The 16,153-nt window shown below is 40.8% G+C and overlaps 1 protein-coding gene across 4 annotated transcripts in view; it reads right to left on the bottom strand.

Annotated features, from left to right (window-relative positions):
* usp32 (ubiquitin specific peptidase 32) overlaps window positions 1-16,153 on the bottom strand; it is a 62,250-nt gene that overhangs the window by 39,803 nt on the left and 6,294 nt on the right. For all 4 annotated transcript variants that reach the window (XM_038693745.1, XM_038693748.1, XM_038693746.1 and 1 more), the window contains exon 2: window positions 3,251-3,378. In XM_038693745.1, coding sequence (XP_038549673.1) covers window positions 3,251-3,378 — 128 coding nt within the window. The remainder of the gene's footprint in view (window positions 1-3,250; window positions 3,379-16,153) is intronic.

Below are 16,153 nucleotides of genomic sequence, written 5' to 3'. Positions count from 1 at the left end.
AACTATATGGTTGCATGCAAGCATTTCTTCAGAAGAACAGAATGAGAGGATGATGGGAAGAGCTGAATTAAAGCAGCGTGCTTTTGTTTTTCAGGTAACAAGGTTTCCAATGACATGTCTCTTTTTGTTTTTTTGCATAATGGAAACTATATGACCAAAACACACATGAAAATATGAGGTGGTCCTGAGCTCTATTAACTAACAAGACATCCTTCAAAGGTAAAACACCTTTTGTAGATCCCAACTGTTTACAGTCATTTTAAAACACATGGCATCCCAGACAAACCTGAGCAGTCTCCAGTTTGAAACAGAAGAAGAATACCATCATGAGCACAACCAAATAAAAGAAGAACGTGTTTAAACTAAAGACGTGTGACTGAGATTTCTGCACATTAAAAGCATCATGTCGGTGTCCTGACTGAGTGATTAGGCTGGGGCTTTCTTTGAACTGTCACAATGTGGGACCAGCAGTAACCTTAGATCTAGACTGCTGTCACCGCAGTAACTGCTGCCATGGTGACAAAGGAGAAGGAGGAGGAGGAGGAGGAGGAGATGCAGAGAGAGAAGGGAGGGAAGACACGCGATGTTGTGTTCAATCAAGGTAAATGGACTGCATGTAGCCCTTTTCTGCCTTAACGGACCAAGCACTTCCATTCTCATACACACACACACACACACACACACACACACGATGCATGTGTTGTCAACATATCCTGAAAACCTGAGCACTGTAAGAAGCACTGGTTGCTAAATAACACAGCAAAGTCCAGAGAATTAATGAGTGAGGCAACTGTTTACACATCATCTACCAACCAAGGATGTTTTGGACTGGATCTTGAACAGAGGCCTTGAATATTGGGTATCTGCCTATACAGAGTCCGGTCTGATGCTTTAATCTTTACTTAAAATAAATCAATCATGTATGTGACGCACTGAAATAACAGCTGTAGCTACTTAATCTGACACACCTTTTATCACAAGCTTCTTGATCCAGATACTGGAGCCCCTGGTTCAAAACTATTAAACTGATAAGCTTAAATTATGGATATGACAAATGAAAGGAAATGGAAAATGCACTTATGAAACTGACATGATGCGATCAGCTATAGAGAAGATGCATCACTCTGTTGGGATTTGTTGGAACAGAAACAGTCCACTGGTTGAACAGCTGTGTTACAGAGTGGAGGTTCCTGCTTAATAAAAGATTGTTGGCCGAGTACAGGTTAGGGATGGGGATCAATACCCGGTTCTAAAAGAACCCGGATGCAAATTTTCTCAAGACCCAAAAATGAATAAGGTCCGAGCTTATCCATACTACTATTGACCTATAATGTAACGTTATGTCTCGAGCGTCAAATCTGGTTTGACTTGAAACGCGATGAAAAAGACAACTAATATTTATTTATTGATGGCACCGGAACACGGTATTAAACGGGCCCGGGACTGTTTATCGTCAGGCTGTAGCCTCTGCTGCTCTCTGTCAGCTCCTACACACACACAGCGGCCAGCGGAGAGACACACCGCTCCGTCTCGGTGGAGACGGGGAAGTTAAATTAGCTCCAAACTACCCGAGCTGCCGATGGCTACGCTCGTTACTGTATGTACGTGCAATAAAACCTTGTGAGTAAAAATACAATATGTTATCAATACACCTGTCTGTAAGGTAAACAAGGATAGAAGAAAGGATTCATTTAAACTGCTCTGTCCTCAGTCTGTCAAGCAGTCTACAAGCAAAGCTAATGTTAGCTTAGCCATTAGCCAAATGTTTAAAACAAGCTAAATACAAAGCTGTCTGTCTGGAGCACAGCCTGGACTTAAAATCTGGCACACTGTTAAAAACTCCTCCTTCGACCAGGTAACGTTACCTGCAGGCAGTGAATAACAGCAGAGAGGAGGAGGAAGAGGAAGATGCTGACTGATGTCTGAGTTCTTCATTCTTTCTGAACGTCACTCAGTTATAATCCTATAATAATAATTAATTTTAAAACAACTAGGCAGTTAATATGCACACTTCAGTATTTATTTATTTATTGCAAGTGATATGTCCTCTCAATATTTAACAATGTTATCGCACATTGAATATGTTCCTCATATCGTGCCGGCCTACCTCGTGCTCGTTGGGTCTGGTCTTACCAAATAACTGTCACCAAAAAATAGTAAAGTATCGATAGTGGTATCGATAAAGATGCTGATCCTTAAGCAGTCTCATTAATGTTATCAATATCAATAAAAATTAACGATCCTCATCCCTGGCACAGGCACACAAACAGACAAGCTTCATTTTGGCCTGTTGTCAAGTTACTCACAGAATTAACATTAATTAGTAACAGCTGACATGATATTTGTCATTTTAACCAGGGTAAGCAACGGTTAGTGCAAAACTGAAACTCTTGAAATCGTCAAACTGTACAGTAGAATGTGCAGTACAAAATCACATAGCTCAAAAAAAAAAGGTTTTGCTTATTCAGAAGCAAAACCTTTTATTCAGGTTTTTGATTCTGCCAACTTCAACAGCCAGAGGGGAAAAAAGAAAAAAAAAAAAAAATTCAGCTCTCAACTGTGCAACATAAGATTAGCAAGCTGGGAAAAGGTAAACAGGTCAGTCAGTTACAATCAGAGGGGGATGTGCGAGGGAACGAGAGAGGTACAGAGCTGGAAATGCAGATATTACATAGTGTCATATTGTTTTACCCAATAGGGTCTGCACTAAGCTGAAGTTAGTTTTAAGTAGTTCTGGGCAACAATTTTAATTGCAATTACCACCAGTTTACAAGAACCTAGATTCAGCACAAGGCATTGTGAGCTCTTCCTACTGCCATTTTCCATAACTGAATGGTTTACAGTTAAGAATGATCCCTCGCTGTCTGATGTCTGGCCCCATCCTGCTCTTTCAACAGGAAATGCACAACATTAAGGAAATAATGATGCCTTATCATGGGACCTTTAATCCACAGTGACGCTGTGCTCGGTAAGACAGTCAGAGGAAGACTGCAGTTACAAAGAGGTATTATCAATTCTTTACAGGTTAAGCGTGATTTGTAGTCCTGCGTGTCTATGCGTGTAGCTACGCCGTAGGTTACGCACAGATCAATTCCGATGCGTTGCACCACTAGACACTGGAGGCTCTACTAGAACTGAACAAACCTTTATTGGTGGCTACCTGCATTCAGCATTTCACTCACTGTAACTATCTCTTTAGAGGAATAGTCATGTTCAAGGGAACATGGTGTGTGACATGAATGTGGCTTACCTCTGCAACTTTATGGGGAACTCCATCTCCCAGCACTTCCCTGTAGAAGCACTGCTGGGTCATGTAATAGGTGAGGCCGCTGGTTCTCTTGAAGGCATCTTTCAGCCGCTTCAATTCCACATCAGTGACTAGAGAGAGGCAGACAGAAAAAGAGAAGTGATTAAAGGTAAACTTGGTACGGGCTTTGTTTCTTTATTAAAATATCTTGAACTCTTTGCTAACAGAAGCTAAACAAAAACAGTGTAAATAGTAATCCATCCAAATGTAACTTCAACCCGAGCCAAGTTTCACTAGTTTCTACAGAATGTAGATTTGGGTTATCCTGAGTAACCAGGACGATGTTTCTGGAAAGACATGTTGCTGCTGAGTTCAGATGTGATAAACCAGATTCCTTTCACCTCCACTGAACTAGAAATTGTCAGCAGCAGAAAAGTCCCAGCAAAAACAAAAGTATAATGCAACAGTGCATTTGATCCGGGAAAGGGGAATGATGTTTTTGGTTTCTGTGCTGTGGGTGAAACAACCTGACAATAGCCTGACAGAATTCTGGCCCAGATAGAAAGGCTGCTGAAAGCTGGCTATCTGTGCAACAACTGTCTGTTTTGACAACCAAGTCTTGCACACATACACATTTTTACATGCACACAAACAAATGTCCTCTGCTGAGCTACAGTTAATTCGAGGTTTACCTCGAACCATGACCTTGTACTGAACAGTACTGGTAGTCAGCTGTCACGCTCTGGTGATTTGATCATTTTAGCAATATGGTGATTAGGGCTGGACAATTAATTGAAAAGTAATCGAAACCGAAATCCAGAGCCTCTAACCGACCTAATTTTACCATGTGGGTTTTTTAATCCTATTAATATTTCCCCTGCTGTGTGTGTTCATGCCATAGACTGTATATAAAAAGGTTCATGCACTTCCCCCTTAAAAACATACTACCACGTGTGTGGTCATGTGACTCTGCCCACCTGTAGTCCTGCTCAGCTTTCAGACCTGAGTGTGAAGCAGAGGGAGAAGTTAGCTAGCGCTAAATTGCCTAGTATCCAGCAGTTGGGGACACGACAGACATCCGTTTTATCAACGGACACGCTGTGACCTGCACTGTATATTTACTTCCAGACTGACAACAAGCTTGCTCACTTTCTCCATCACTTTCTACCGCTCTCTCTCTCTCTCTCTCTCTCTCACCCCCGCTCACTCGCTACGAACACACACTGCACTCCTTAAAGACCTGACTTAACTTCGCTGCTCTTAGAACAGCAGCTGTCACGTAACTAGATGTCCTTTGATGATGAATGAGGAGAGGAAGCTAGCAAAGTGTGTTATACCGTGCTCACACAGTGTGCGGGTGAAAATCATTTGTTCCGCATTGACATTAATAACTGAGGTAAATTTTTAGAAGCGGTTCTCAGCAGCAGCGATGTGCCGGATATAGGGGCACCATGTCTCTGTAATTTACTGCAACTGTTGTGCACCCCATCTAACACATTCACCCCCTGTCACAGTTACACAAGCACATCCAACCTGTGCCATATTTCCCAGCACTCTCTCTAAAATAACAAAACACAGGCATTCATCAATCTTTATTTGAACATGATGTTCAGTCTTAATGTGTGTGCGTCCACCAGCTAGCCTTTCTAATTTGCCTGCAGCCTTGAACTTCACCAGGAGAGGTCACTGTAACTGAAGCTTCGAGTAATGAACCCATTTTCGAAAAACAATTGGCTCAGGTGGTTCAGTGCTTCACAAAAACTTCATTTGCCCATCACTAGTATAAACTAGAACTTTCACTAACTGTTGATACCCCGACAGCCATCTTGGATCAAGAAGGCGGGGTAGTGCGATTCCGACTTCCAATGTTCTTTTGGATTTTAATGTGCAAATTAAATGCTTAGTAATTAGGAATCGCAATCCAATCGAATCATGAGGTGCCAAGAGATTCCCACCCCTATTAGGTAAGAGTATATTTTTCCCTCAGGAGATGTGAGAGAGACTGTGAATATTGGATTTACATTTACCATAGCGGATTGATTGTTTGTTGCCATGTCCCCTTGTCTCTAGTGTTGCTAAGCTAGGATAAACAAGTCCCAGACCTCTTCCACTACTGGCCACACAGAGATCAAACCAACGCCTATCTTTTGATTTCAAGTGAGACAGCAAACAAGTGGTCTGCACAAAACGTCCTTTTAATTCATCAAAACCATGTCAGATGTAATGTTCTGTAAAATGCGCTTACGTGTGAAGACACAGTTTTAGAAATGAGAATATGTCCAACACCTGAGCGATGTTTTGCTCTAGTAACCTTCAGCAGCACTTCTAACATACATCGATCCTACCGTCCTGTGCTGCTCGCTGATAAAAGCTTACACTTCAGGTCACAGCTATGTCACAGTGTATGTGTTTGGCATACCAGGACGGAGTCCCAACGAAAACAATTACCTTGCTTGCTCTGCTGCTACAGTGAAACACATGCAGCTGTATTGTCACTACATCCAGATCAAACGTTGGTGGAGCTTTCCAGACACAGCTGCACACTCTGCAATGTGCTGTTAGCTGAACTGGACCATCACCACCATCACAATTCTGACTGCTTTTCATTAATCAATCATTTAATCATCAGACTAATGACATTAGACATTAACTGCTGCCTTGCAGACAGGATGACTATAAAAAAAAGATGGATTTGTATAACTTAGATGGGCACATGCTGGAGTCATGGATATGTTGCCACGTGTACCATATCATATATATCATGTTCCAGAAAATGGGGATACGGTGTGTGATGTGTTTGGGGAATAAGAAATATTTTAGCTTCCTATGCCGGAGTGTGGCAATGCAGCATGTAAATCTACTTGCTTAAAAACATCAGAGTACAATTTACATGATTTCTCTTTAAAACTTGTATCGGTACAGCATAACCACACTACTACTGTAGTAATAGCTTACATGCTGCGAGGTTGAGCTCCTTATTATCACCACTTCTGTTCGGTCTCTAATTTCACCCAAGCACCCACAACTCCCCATCAACAATCAGGTCACATTATTGGCAGCTGACAGTTTTCTAATATGCTCCACTCCGACATGCACTTAAGGGTTTGTTAATCCAAAAAAGTTTCAACTTAGTATTCACACCACCTTCACTAATATAAGGCTGCAACACAACAAGATTGAAACAGTGAAGGCGGTCTGAATACTTCTGAATGCTTTAATGTGTTTAGCTTTAACCATTTTGACACCAGCCTGTAGAGGGCACTTGAGTCCAGGGACTTTTATACATACATATGCAGTTCTGATATGATTAAACACTATTTTCTGAATTTTTATTTTATTTTTTTTTAATATCGGAACAGAATTAATGTTTAGGGATTGGGATGGGACAGGTTCATTTTTGTGGGAGCAGGATGGGACAGTGAGAATCCACTCTCATGTCATCCTCTAACGTACACACGCACAAAACACAGAAAATTTGCCCCAACAATCCAGACCTTTTAAAAAGGGTGTATCTCAGTTTGCCTGGTGACCTTTTTTTCTCTCTACAGTAACCATTATACTACTATCGTTCAGCTGTATGTAACAGTTTCACTTTGACTTCAGTTGGCTTTAAATAGACAAAGCAAACGGCCTTATGTAAATGTATGATACTAATCATACACATTAATAAAGCCTTGGCTGCATGAATCTTCTTTCGCTCATTCAAATACCTCAAATACATGAGCTGTGGGAGATCCAGCAAATCACTTCTGTGTCCTACAAACACTTCACCCCTTACCTTCTTTACTGCCTACCGTACAAACAAAGTGATCTAAAGAAGCAAATGATGTAAATAAATGAAAGAAAACTACTTTTTATACAAAACCAGGCTGCTGCTCTTAGGCAGAATTGATGCAACTGGGCATTGATGAGGAACTGTCTTCAGGGAATTTAAGCAAAAGGGGGGGGGGGGGGGGGGGGGGGGGGGGGTCAGCTGAGGGTCAGGGTATTATTGCACCTTCTACAAGCTCATTTCAACAATACAGCTTCATATAAATTCTCCTAATATCCCCATTTGCTTAAATTAGCTGTGGGATGTTTATAAGAAATGAAAAGCAGCAAACTGAATGTGTGTGCAGCTACTATTCAGGCTTTCGTCTTGACAGTGAAGATCAGCATGCACTGGACTGAGGCTTTGCAAGGTTTCTTGACAGATAAAGCAGTTGTCTCTGCAGGCCATATATGTTCTGTAGCTACATTAAAGGAATAGTTCAACATTTCAGGAAATATACTCATTACCAGGAAGTTGTGGTTTTATGGGGAATATTATGTGTTAAATATGTGTGGGAATATTTCAGTGACTTCCTGGAGTCCTAGAGTTACTCCAGGAAATCATTGGGCTCAGCAAGTCAAATGTGTCATTAGATAAACTTCAATTTATGTACAGATTAAACAATTGAGATACAATTTTGTATTTTTGCATTTGTTTATGAATTTGGTTAGCAGGTTGGTGGGTACAGGCCAACAGAGCAGGTCAGTCCTGGCGACTGACCAGGCATAAAGCCCTAATTTATGGTGTAAAAAAAACGAATAAATAATGCTTTCCCAAAGTCAATTTTCATGTTGTAATTTGCACCATTTCCTTTGTTTCTCTGTGGGCTCATTAGAGGTCAGTAATGAAAACACCTTTCTTTCCAAAGCTCATCTCCAATATAATTCTGCTTTGGCCTCAATGAAGACAGATGAGAATGGTCATGTGCTTATTAAATACTTGCATAAATAGGAATGGGGGTATTGCTCACATGGCTGCAGAGAGAGAATTGGATTACAGGGAATGACTGCTGCGTCTCAAAATGGCACCACGGGAGAAAAAAGAACTCATAAAAAACTAATTAGAAAAGTCAGATTCAAAGGCAAAAGAACAGAGGCAGGCTGACCCAGACCGGCTTGGTACTCGGGATATGTTGTTAATATGGAGGCAGACTTTCAATAGAGTAGAATCAAAAGGAAAACTACCCTGAAAAACTGAAAACACCACCACTGGTGATGTACACTGCTTTTTAAATTCCTTCGGATAAGTGAAGAGAAAACTCAAATGACAGCAAATGACAATGCATCACCTAGAGACGTCCTGAGATAATTCACAAAACGGGAATGGAATAAGGTTTTAATGGAAAATATCTGTTATATTAGGCTCCGTCTATGTCCACTCCTTTGTTTTTTGTAATCTGCTGTGCTCCAGGTACAGCAGCTGTCAAAAACGCCCCACTGCGCTCCATTAAAACAACGAACTGTTCCCTGATGCACAGCGTTGCGAGTATCTGAATTGTGCAATGGCACAAACAAGAACCAGCAATCTCAGTTAATGATATCCACACTGACAGTGAGCATCAGCCGACGATGTTAGCTGCTGCAGTTAAGAATTATTTATGTAGAACATGCCTCTAAAATGCTGCTGCTGATTTAAAGCTGCATTTCAGCTTCAGTATTTGTTCCCTGGATATGAAGAGAGGTAGTCTAAATTCCAAACTTCTTTTTATTTACTATTTACAATCAAATAGGTTCAGATTCATAGAAAAAGAAGAGCATAACAATTATTCCAGAGAAATTACAAACTACAACCCATTTGCATTTTGCAGTTGAGGTGAGAGTGCAATCATGGACACCAAAAACATTTTTCAGGCTTCTCTGGGCTTTGTGTTTTTGGATAGGGCTCTTCTAGACATTTTGAATGGATTGGCTCTTTTGTACTCATGTGTATTCATGATTTTACAGCTGTGTGTGTCTTTTGAAATAACTGCGTGGGGGAAAGTATTTTTGGGCTAGTGTGGGTGACCTGACCTGCAATACCAACTGTGGCCCCTTTACCACAAGGCCTGGGAATCTCTAGGCTCCTCATGGTTCTGACTCAGAGGGCTACAATGCGATCATAAAACGATTATAGATGCATCTTGATGCATCAAAATGTTTGTTCTTAAGTTCGCAGTTTGGTCTCCTGACCGAGATAAATCTGAGGGGTGTGGAAAGTGAAAGAGCAGCACTTGCCCCCTCCTTCCTTACCACCACTGAGGTGCCCTTGAGCATGTCCAACAGATGAACCACTGGTTGTACGGGGCAACTTCCAGCTGTTAGTGTGTGGAGCCGAGCTTTCCTGCAACAAAGAGCCTCACCCTCAGTGAACCTGCTCTGGTTATATTTTAAAATATTGCCCCCGGTGTCACACAGGTTGACCACCTTCTCACAGCAGGGTATTGCTTCTATTATTCTTGGAGTTGGAGATCTATGAGCAAGCAGCATAATCCCAATCGGAGCGCAGAGCTGATTAGTGCCAAAGTGCTGAATCACAGGCTTTAGCGACCCTGCAGGCAGCCAATCACACACATGGATCAGCAGAGTGCACAAAGCTCCGGCATGAGAGAATAGAGGACCCTTGTGTCTTGTAAGGTAGGTGCTGACTGTATTCACAAGACAAGAAGCAGTGAATCTTGTGTATAGACACTCCAGAGCCAAATCAGCAGCCTATCTCTAGATTTACAGAGTAAGCACATATTCATCTTTGCTAAGCCACTCTTCTTTAACTGCTCAGGTTTTGTAGTACAATTTCGGGCTGGGTATTGTTAGAGGTTTTTCCATTGATGGTGCTAATATGATACCAGTGTTTTGTTTTGTTTTATTCCTCACACTGAAGAGTGTTAGACCTCAAACAGACTGAATTCATTAATTATTATTTTGATTTATCTATTTAATCAATTAAATATCTTTGGGTTTTGGACTGTTGGTCAAACAAATCAAACATTTTAATGAAAGTACCTTGGACTGTAGGGAAATTATAACAGGCTTTTTAAAATTTATTTTCTGACATTTTATAGACCAAATAATTAACCACAAAACTATTTGGCAAGTTAACCCTATGAGCAATTTGGCAAATGACACAAAAAAACTAAATAACCCAAACTTCTCAATCATCACTGTTTTATTTTGTCTTAATATAAAGGAGCCCTGCAAGACCTTTATTTAAATAACATACAATCTACAATTTGCAAAAGGACTATTAAAATCTCTCAGTATCTACTCAGAAAAGGTCAACCAGATAAGTAATCTGACCAAGCATCTGCAGCTGTCACGACTTGATACTCAGTGCAAGAGACATATTTCAGGTGGTCCAGTGGCTTAAGGCTCGTGCACACTACAGGACTTTCGGAATCGGCCGATGAGTAAAAGTGTTCTGCAGTGAAAAAGTAGCTGCCTGCGCTTATTGGCTGGATGTGGATGTCGTGTCGGCCGACCCTTTCAGATATATGGCATGCTAGATATCTGGCTGGTGTTGGTGATGTGTCAAAAATGTGTCGGGGAGCCGCTTTGATGTGTCGTTGTGTATTTCACACAAAGACTGGCGACCGCCGACTGATCACCTGATTTACCTGATGTAAATCAGATCGGCGAGCATAACGGTCGCCGAGCTCTCCGACCGGCAAATCAGCCTAAAAATCGTGTAGTGTGAACTAGGCTTTAGGGGTTGGGGCTCCGACCATGAACAGCAATGTCCCTGGTTCAGGTCCGGCATTAGCTGCATCTCTATCTCGCTTTTTTCTGGTCATCTCTCTCTACTGTCTGTAATAAAGGCATAAACATGCCCCAAAAAAATCTGTATAAGAAGGTTAAAGTGTAATACCAGCCCCAATATGAACCCTGGGCGAAGGAAAAAGGTTAGGAAGAGGCTCTGTGCCCAACTGTCTAAATATCAGTCATCCTAGAATGCAGTTTCCCTTTAACAATAGCACCTGTCACAAGTGCCATACAGTGATTCTGACAAAGAGGATGGATTTCACTTTTTAAAAAGAAGAATCGTGTTTAGCCAACTCATTTGGTTTCCGCTGAAACTCCATTACAGCACACATTACAGTAATATATTACACATTCTGTGATTAGCAGCTTATTCTGATCTGAGTAAAGTGCAGTACACAAATCTGCTTGCTGACACTGGTTTCCATTAATTCAGCCAATTATTCTTCGCTGACTGGTGATATCTCATTTAGCTCACATTATCTCAAACTAGTTGCTTTGCCTGACTTTAGTCCTTCTGGATTCTGCAAGTTCCAGACTTGTAGGGAGACCAGCAATAATGTACACAGCTCTGATAAAACAATGAAGCACAACATGTTGTGCTTCAAGCTGACTCTAGTTTATCCACAATACAGTCACATTGCACACATTAATCATGTAGCTGAGGCGGTGTGTAAGTCCCAGGAGTTAAGTGGTGGGGGTTGAAGAGCTCATTATCTAGAGCATACGCACCTTCACTCGAGTGAACCCTGTGCTCCCTCAGTGACACGATGGTTAACGGACAGCCTGCTGACAGTTCACCCAGGGCATGCATCAATCAACGAAGCTCCACTGTAAGAAGGTGGATCGACCAACCAGCCAGCCAGGAAGCCAGCCTATTTACAGCTCACTACTGTTGTCCGCCACTTAACTTCTGTTCTGACATCTGTACCAGCAGAGGCGCTTGTTACACCTGCCAAGCCCATGTGTCTCATTTCTTGGATTTAACTTTCGGGTGCAGCTAACAGTAACCCTGAAAGCAATGTCTACCAATCATCTATCTACCCCCTGTCCCTCGATCTATTGGTTATGACCAGTCCAACCAAAAACGCCTTGTTTTATTTGAGTTAATTCATGAAAAAGAAGCAAAGATTTGAGGAAGAACTAAAAAAATAAATAAACATAATTTTGTATAAATTCCTTGATCAGAAATTCTTGTGGTTGGCTCTAAGACAGAAACAAATTATTTCTAATAGACTGCAATGTCTGGCTGTGCAGTGCAGTCAAAAACCTGGGTGTCCTTACTGATTCTGAGTTGGATTTTAAATCACATTTTAACAGCGTTACAAAGGTCGCATTTTTTCATTGAAGAAACATTGACAGAGTCAGACCCCACCTCGCCTTGGAAGATGCCAAAAAGTTGTTACATGCTTTTGTTTTTTTAACAATTGGATTATTGCAATGTACTTCTTACTGGTATAACAAAAAAATATATTAATAGGCTACAACTACTTCAAAATGCGGCAGCAAGAGTTTTAACTAAAACCGGAATGAGAGAACACATGGCTCCAGTTTTAGCTTCTCTTCACTGGCTTCCTGTAGCAAAATTGATTTTAAAGTTCTTTTATTGTTAAAGCACTTGATTTAGCACCTTCTTATCTATCTGACCTTTTATCGAATTATGTTCCAACTCGCGCTCTCAGGTCCTCTGATGCTGGTCTTCTTAATGTCCCAAGAATGAACAGTAAAACATTTGGTGAAGCATATTCCTGTTATTATGCACCAATGGCTTGGAACAAAGTCCCATTACAAATAAGAGAAGCAACCTCTCGATAGTTTTAAGAAGCAGCTCAAGACCTACTTTTATGCTTTTAACTGATCACACATATTGCATTTATTTCATATTGTAGCCCTGGCTGCTACCCTTTCCCAGGTTTTAACACCTGTGTTTTTGCGCTTGTGGATTATTTACATGCTTCTGTATTGTGTTTTCCTTGTTTATTTCTTTTTTACTTGTTTAAGTGTTCGTGATGTAACGCACTTTGAGCTGCATTTTATGTATGAAAGGTGCTATACAAATAAAGATCATCATTATTATTATTGATCTATACCATACAGTATTTACCATTATGATAGCTTTAAGGGAACATACAGTGAAATGTAGCCCCAAATAGCCATCCTTGGTGAGGACACCAGGTGACTCCCAACAATCTATTCTATGACTTCAGTTAGTGCTGAAACGATTAGTTGATTCACTTTTAGTTGACTGCCAGAAAGTGTATTTTCACATATTTATTTTAAATATTTCATATATATTTGACAGCAATACTGATTGATCATTGAACATTCAGTCTTTTATCAAAAGAAAAATTTACTAATCACTCTGATTCCAGTGGTGAGGATTTGCTGCTTTTCTCTATTTTATATCAGTGTAAAATGAATACCTTTGGGTTTTGGAATATTGATCAGACAAAATATGATATCAAAGTTGGCTCTAGAAAATTGTGATCTTACATTTTATAGACTAAACTATTAATCAAAAAAGGTATCAATATTAAACAGTTCATCATCAGCAGGATAAGTTTAAACAATCTCTACTGGATCTCAATTCACTCAAGTTAGACTGCAGTTTTATCAAGGCTACTGAAATCCAAACAGTTAATAAAGAAAATGTCTAGTTTGTGAATTAGTCAGGAGAAGTGTTCTATTATACTACTGAGCCAACTTGATGACAAAATAGAACTACCAGATAATGGCAAGATTGTTACAATTAAATGGACAAATAGGGACGGAAAACAAAGCAGTTCACATTATAGAGAACACTTTGTGTATTGTTGATGTTGATGTGATGCAATGGGTGTATTCTTGGACACTGAGCTGCATTAATCGCAATGGTTACCATTCAACGCAGAGTAAACAATAAGTCCGATTTCTCACATTTTCCATCCACACACTCACGCAGCAACACAGACAAAGCCTGGGAACATTACATACAATAATTATTGGCAGATACACAGCACCGCATCCTTAGTTTTCCTCTCTCTCACTCTCATACTGTACACACCTGCATTCCATTGCATTTTTTCAGTGTTACACCGACCGCCTTACTAAATGATCGTGGCAGCAGAGCAGCAGCCAGCAAAGCCTCCTGCCGGTACTCAATGTTTGCTGTCCTATGAAATAAGCCGGGCCTTGCCAGCCTGCTGCTGCCAGCAGGGAGCACCGAGGCGTCTGAAGCACCAGGCAAATACTAAACTCAGGTGACCTTTTACTCATAGTGAGCTGTCAACAGAAACGCCTGCAGGTAGAAACATATAGGGAGTGCTGTTCTTAAAACGCTCATTTCAACTTTGGGCACAGTCCAAAATTAATACGTGCTGAGAGTCTAACGCAGGTACATTAGGCCCATGTTTACACCACTGTGTTTTTCACCTGCTGAGATTAATGTGATCCTCACTGTCCACTGTACCCATCATGACATCACAGTATAAATATCACAACACTGGCTAACTGTAGCCTGTAATATTAAAGCTAAAGAAGACTATGCTGGAAAGACTAGCATGAGACAGCTAGATTTTAAATAATATCCAACCAAAGAAATCCCACCCTGTCCGATCAGGCCTCCCTCCAAAGCCACTCCCCCAAAACACGTTTATGTGCACAGGTAGACATGCAGGTAGTCCAGCTACGCATTACATTTATTACAGTATTGTGACAGCCACAGGTACCAGATTTTTTAAAACGCATATAACAAAAAAATGCTTCTGAAACAAATTGCCAACCCGAGCTTTAACGTTTTGACACTCCCTCACGGCCTCTCAGAGCCGCTAGCTCAGCTACAACGCAGGTACCACGCAGGTACCACGCAGAAACTCTTACAATGGGCCATAAATGTGCTTGTAGTGACTGTCAAAGCTCCGGACACTCTCACCCCATATTAAAATGTGATCTGTATCCGGATACGTTATCATAAGCAATCTGATCTTGCCTTGTGTTTACACCTGCTGTCTTTAATGCGTTTTTGTTCTCCTCATTGAGATCGGATCCCTGTCGTCCAAAGCAAAACCTGCACGAGTAATTTGATTTGGCTGCAATTCTGCACCCGACTGCCTTAAAAAAATCCTGTAGTTTTGTGAGTTGTTGAGCTAGGGGAAACTTTATAAACTTTGTGTAACGCTGTCTACAACAAATTCTTACCCTCTTTTTGCCAATATCTGGCATTCTGAGATAATTAGCCAATGCTTTCCTTCACGAGGCTGATAAACAAAAACTGGTTTGTGGACACATTTGCAGGCAGCCTTGTTAGTGTGGCTGCTGTGGAACAATGTTACTTTTGGGAAGGTGGTGAAAAAAGATCCTCACTCACCACTGTCTTTTCTAAATGTTAACATGTTTCTCCCATCCTAAATGACAGCAAATCTAATCTAACTGCATGAATGGCTAACAAATCATTTTTCCATTAAGGATATTTATTTTGTTGAGGAAAAAGGACCGAAAAACGATTTACTAACCATATTTTTTTGAATGTTCTACCTCAAAGTGATCCACTGTTTGGCATCAAGTGTCTCTCACGTTCGGACCCTAATGAAAAGTTTAACCACGCAATTAGGCCAACCATCTGGTTTTCCTCAACTTTCACACAGGAGCAAAAATCCGCCTTTAAACATGAAAGAAATAATGATATTTTTACATTTATCATGATAATTATCTATATCGAATGGTAAGAAATGTTTTTATTGTTGGCCATTTCAGCCAGCCCTGCATTCCTTTTCTTTGTTTTAACATCAGCATTATATATCAGCAATCACACACACTTTTTCCCCCACGCAGTTCTGTAGAATAATGCATCTTGATGGCAGCACGTTGTACAGATTGTGTTTACACCTACCGCTACCACCTACTTTGGATCTGAACATTTACACCTTGCATTAAAATGTGTTTTATCTCATCCAGATAACATGTCCAGATATAGATTGCAATTTAATACCAGGTGTGAATGGGTTGTCTGTGTTTCCAGTGCGGACACGGAGAGTCTGACAGCAGCTGCTCACGGCTTGTTAGCTCTGACTACCAGCTCCATGTGGCTGTTCCTGCTACGCTGCGCGGTGGTCAGTCTGTCGGCGGTCTGTGTCTCCTCATCTCCCGCTTCAAACACCATGTAGTGATCATAGCGAGCGGGGTTTTGAGAACAAGGGTGACAAAGACGAAGAGGTACAGGAACAGTCCGAGTTAAAGTACAACAACGTAATTGATTGATGGTGTTTTTACAGAAAAGGTTCAGAATAAAAGTTGTAAAGCAGATGTTATCTATTCATAACTGTCTCTTTAAAGTGATGCTAAAGAGGAGTTATCATACTAAAAACTTATGGTAATTATTTTTCATAA

The sequence above is a fragment of the Micropterus salmoides genome, unplaced genomic scaffold (genome assembly GCF_014851395.1).
Source record: "Micropterus salmoides isolate LMB-PRFRI ecotype aquatic unplaced genomic scaffold, ASM1485139v1 Ms_hic_scaffold_3, whole genome shotgun sequence".
Lineage (NCBI taxonomy): Eukaryota > Metazoa > Chordata > Actinopteri > Centrarchiformes > Centrarchidae > Micropterus > Micropterus salmoides.
This window is presented reverse-complemented; position numbering and strand designations above follow the sequence as displayed.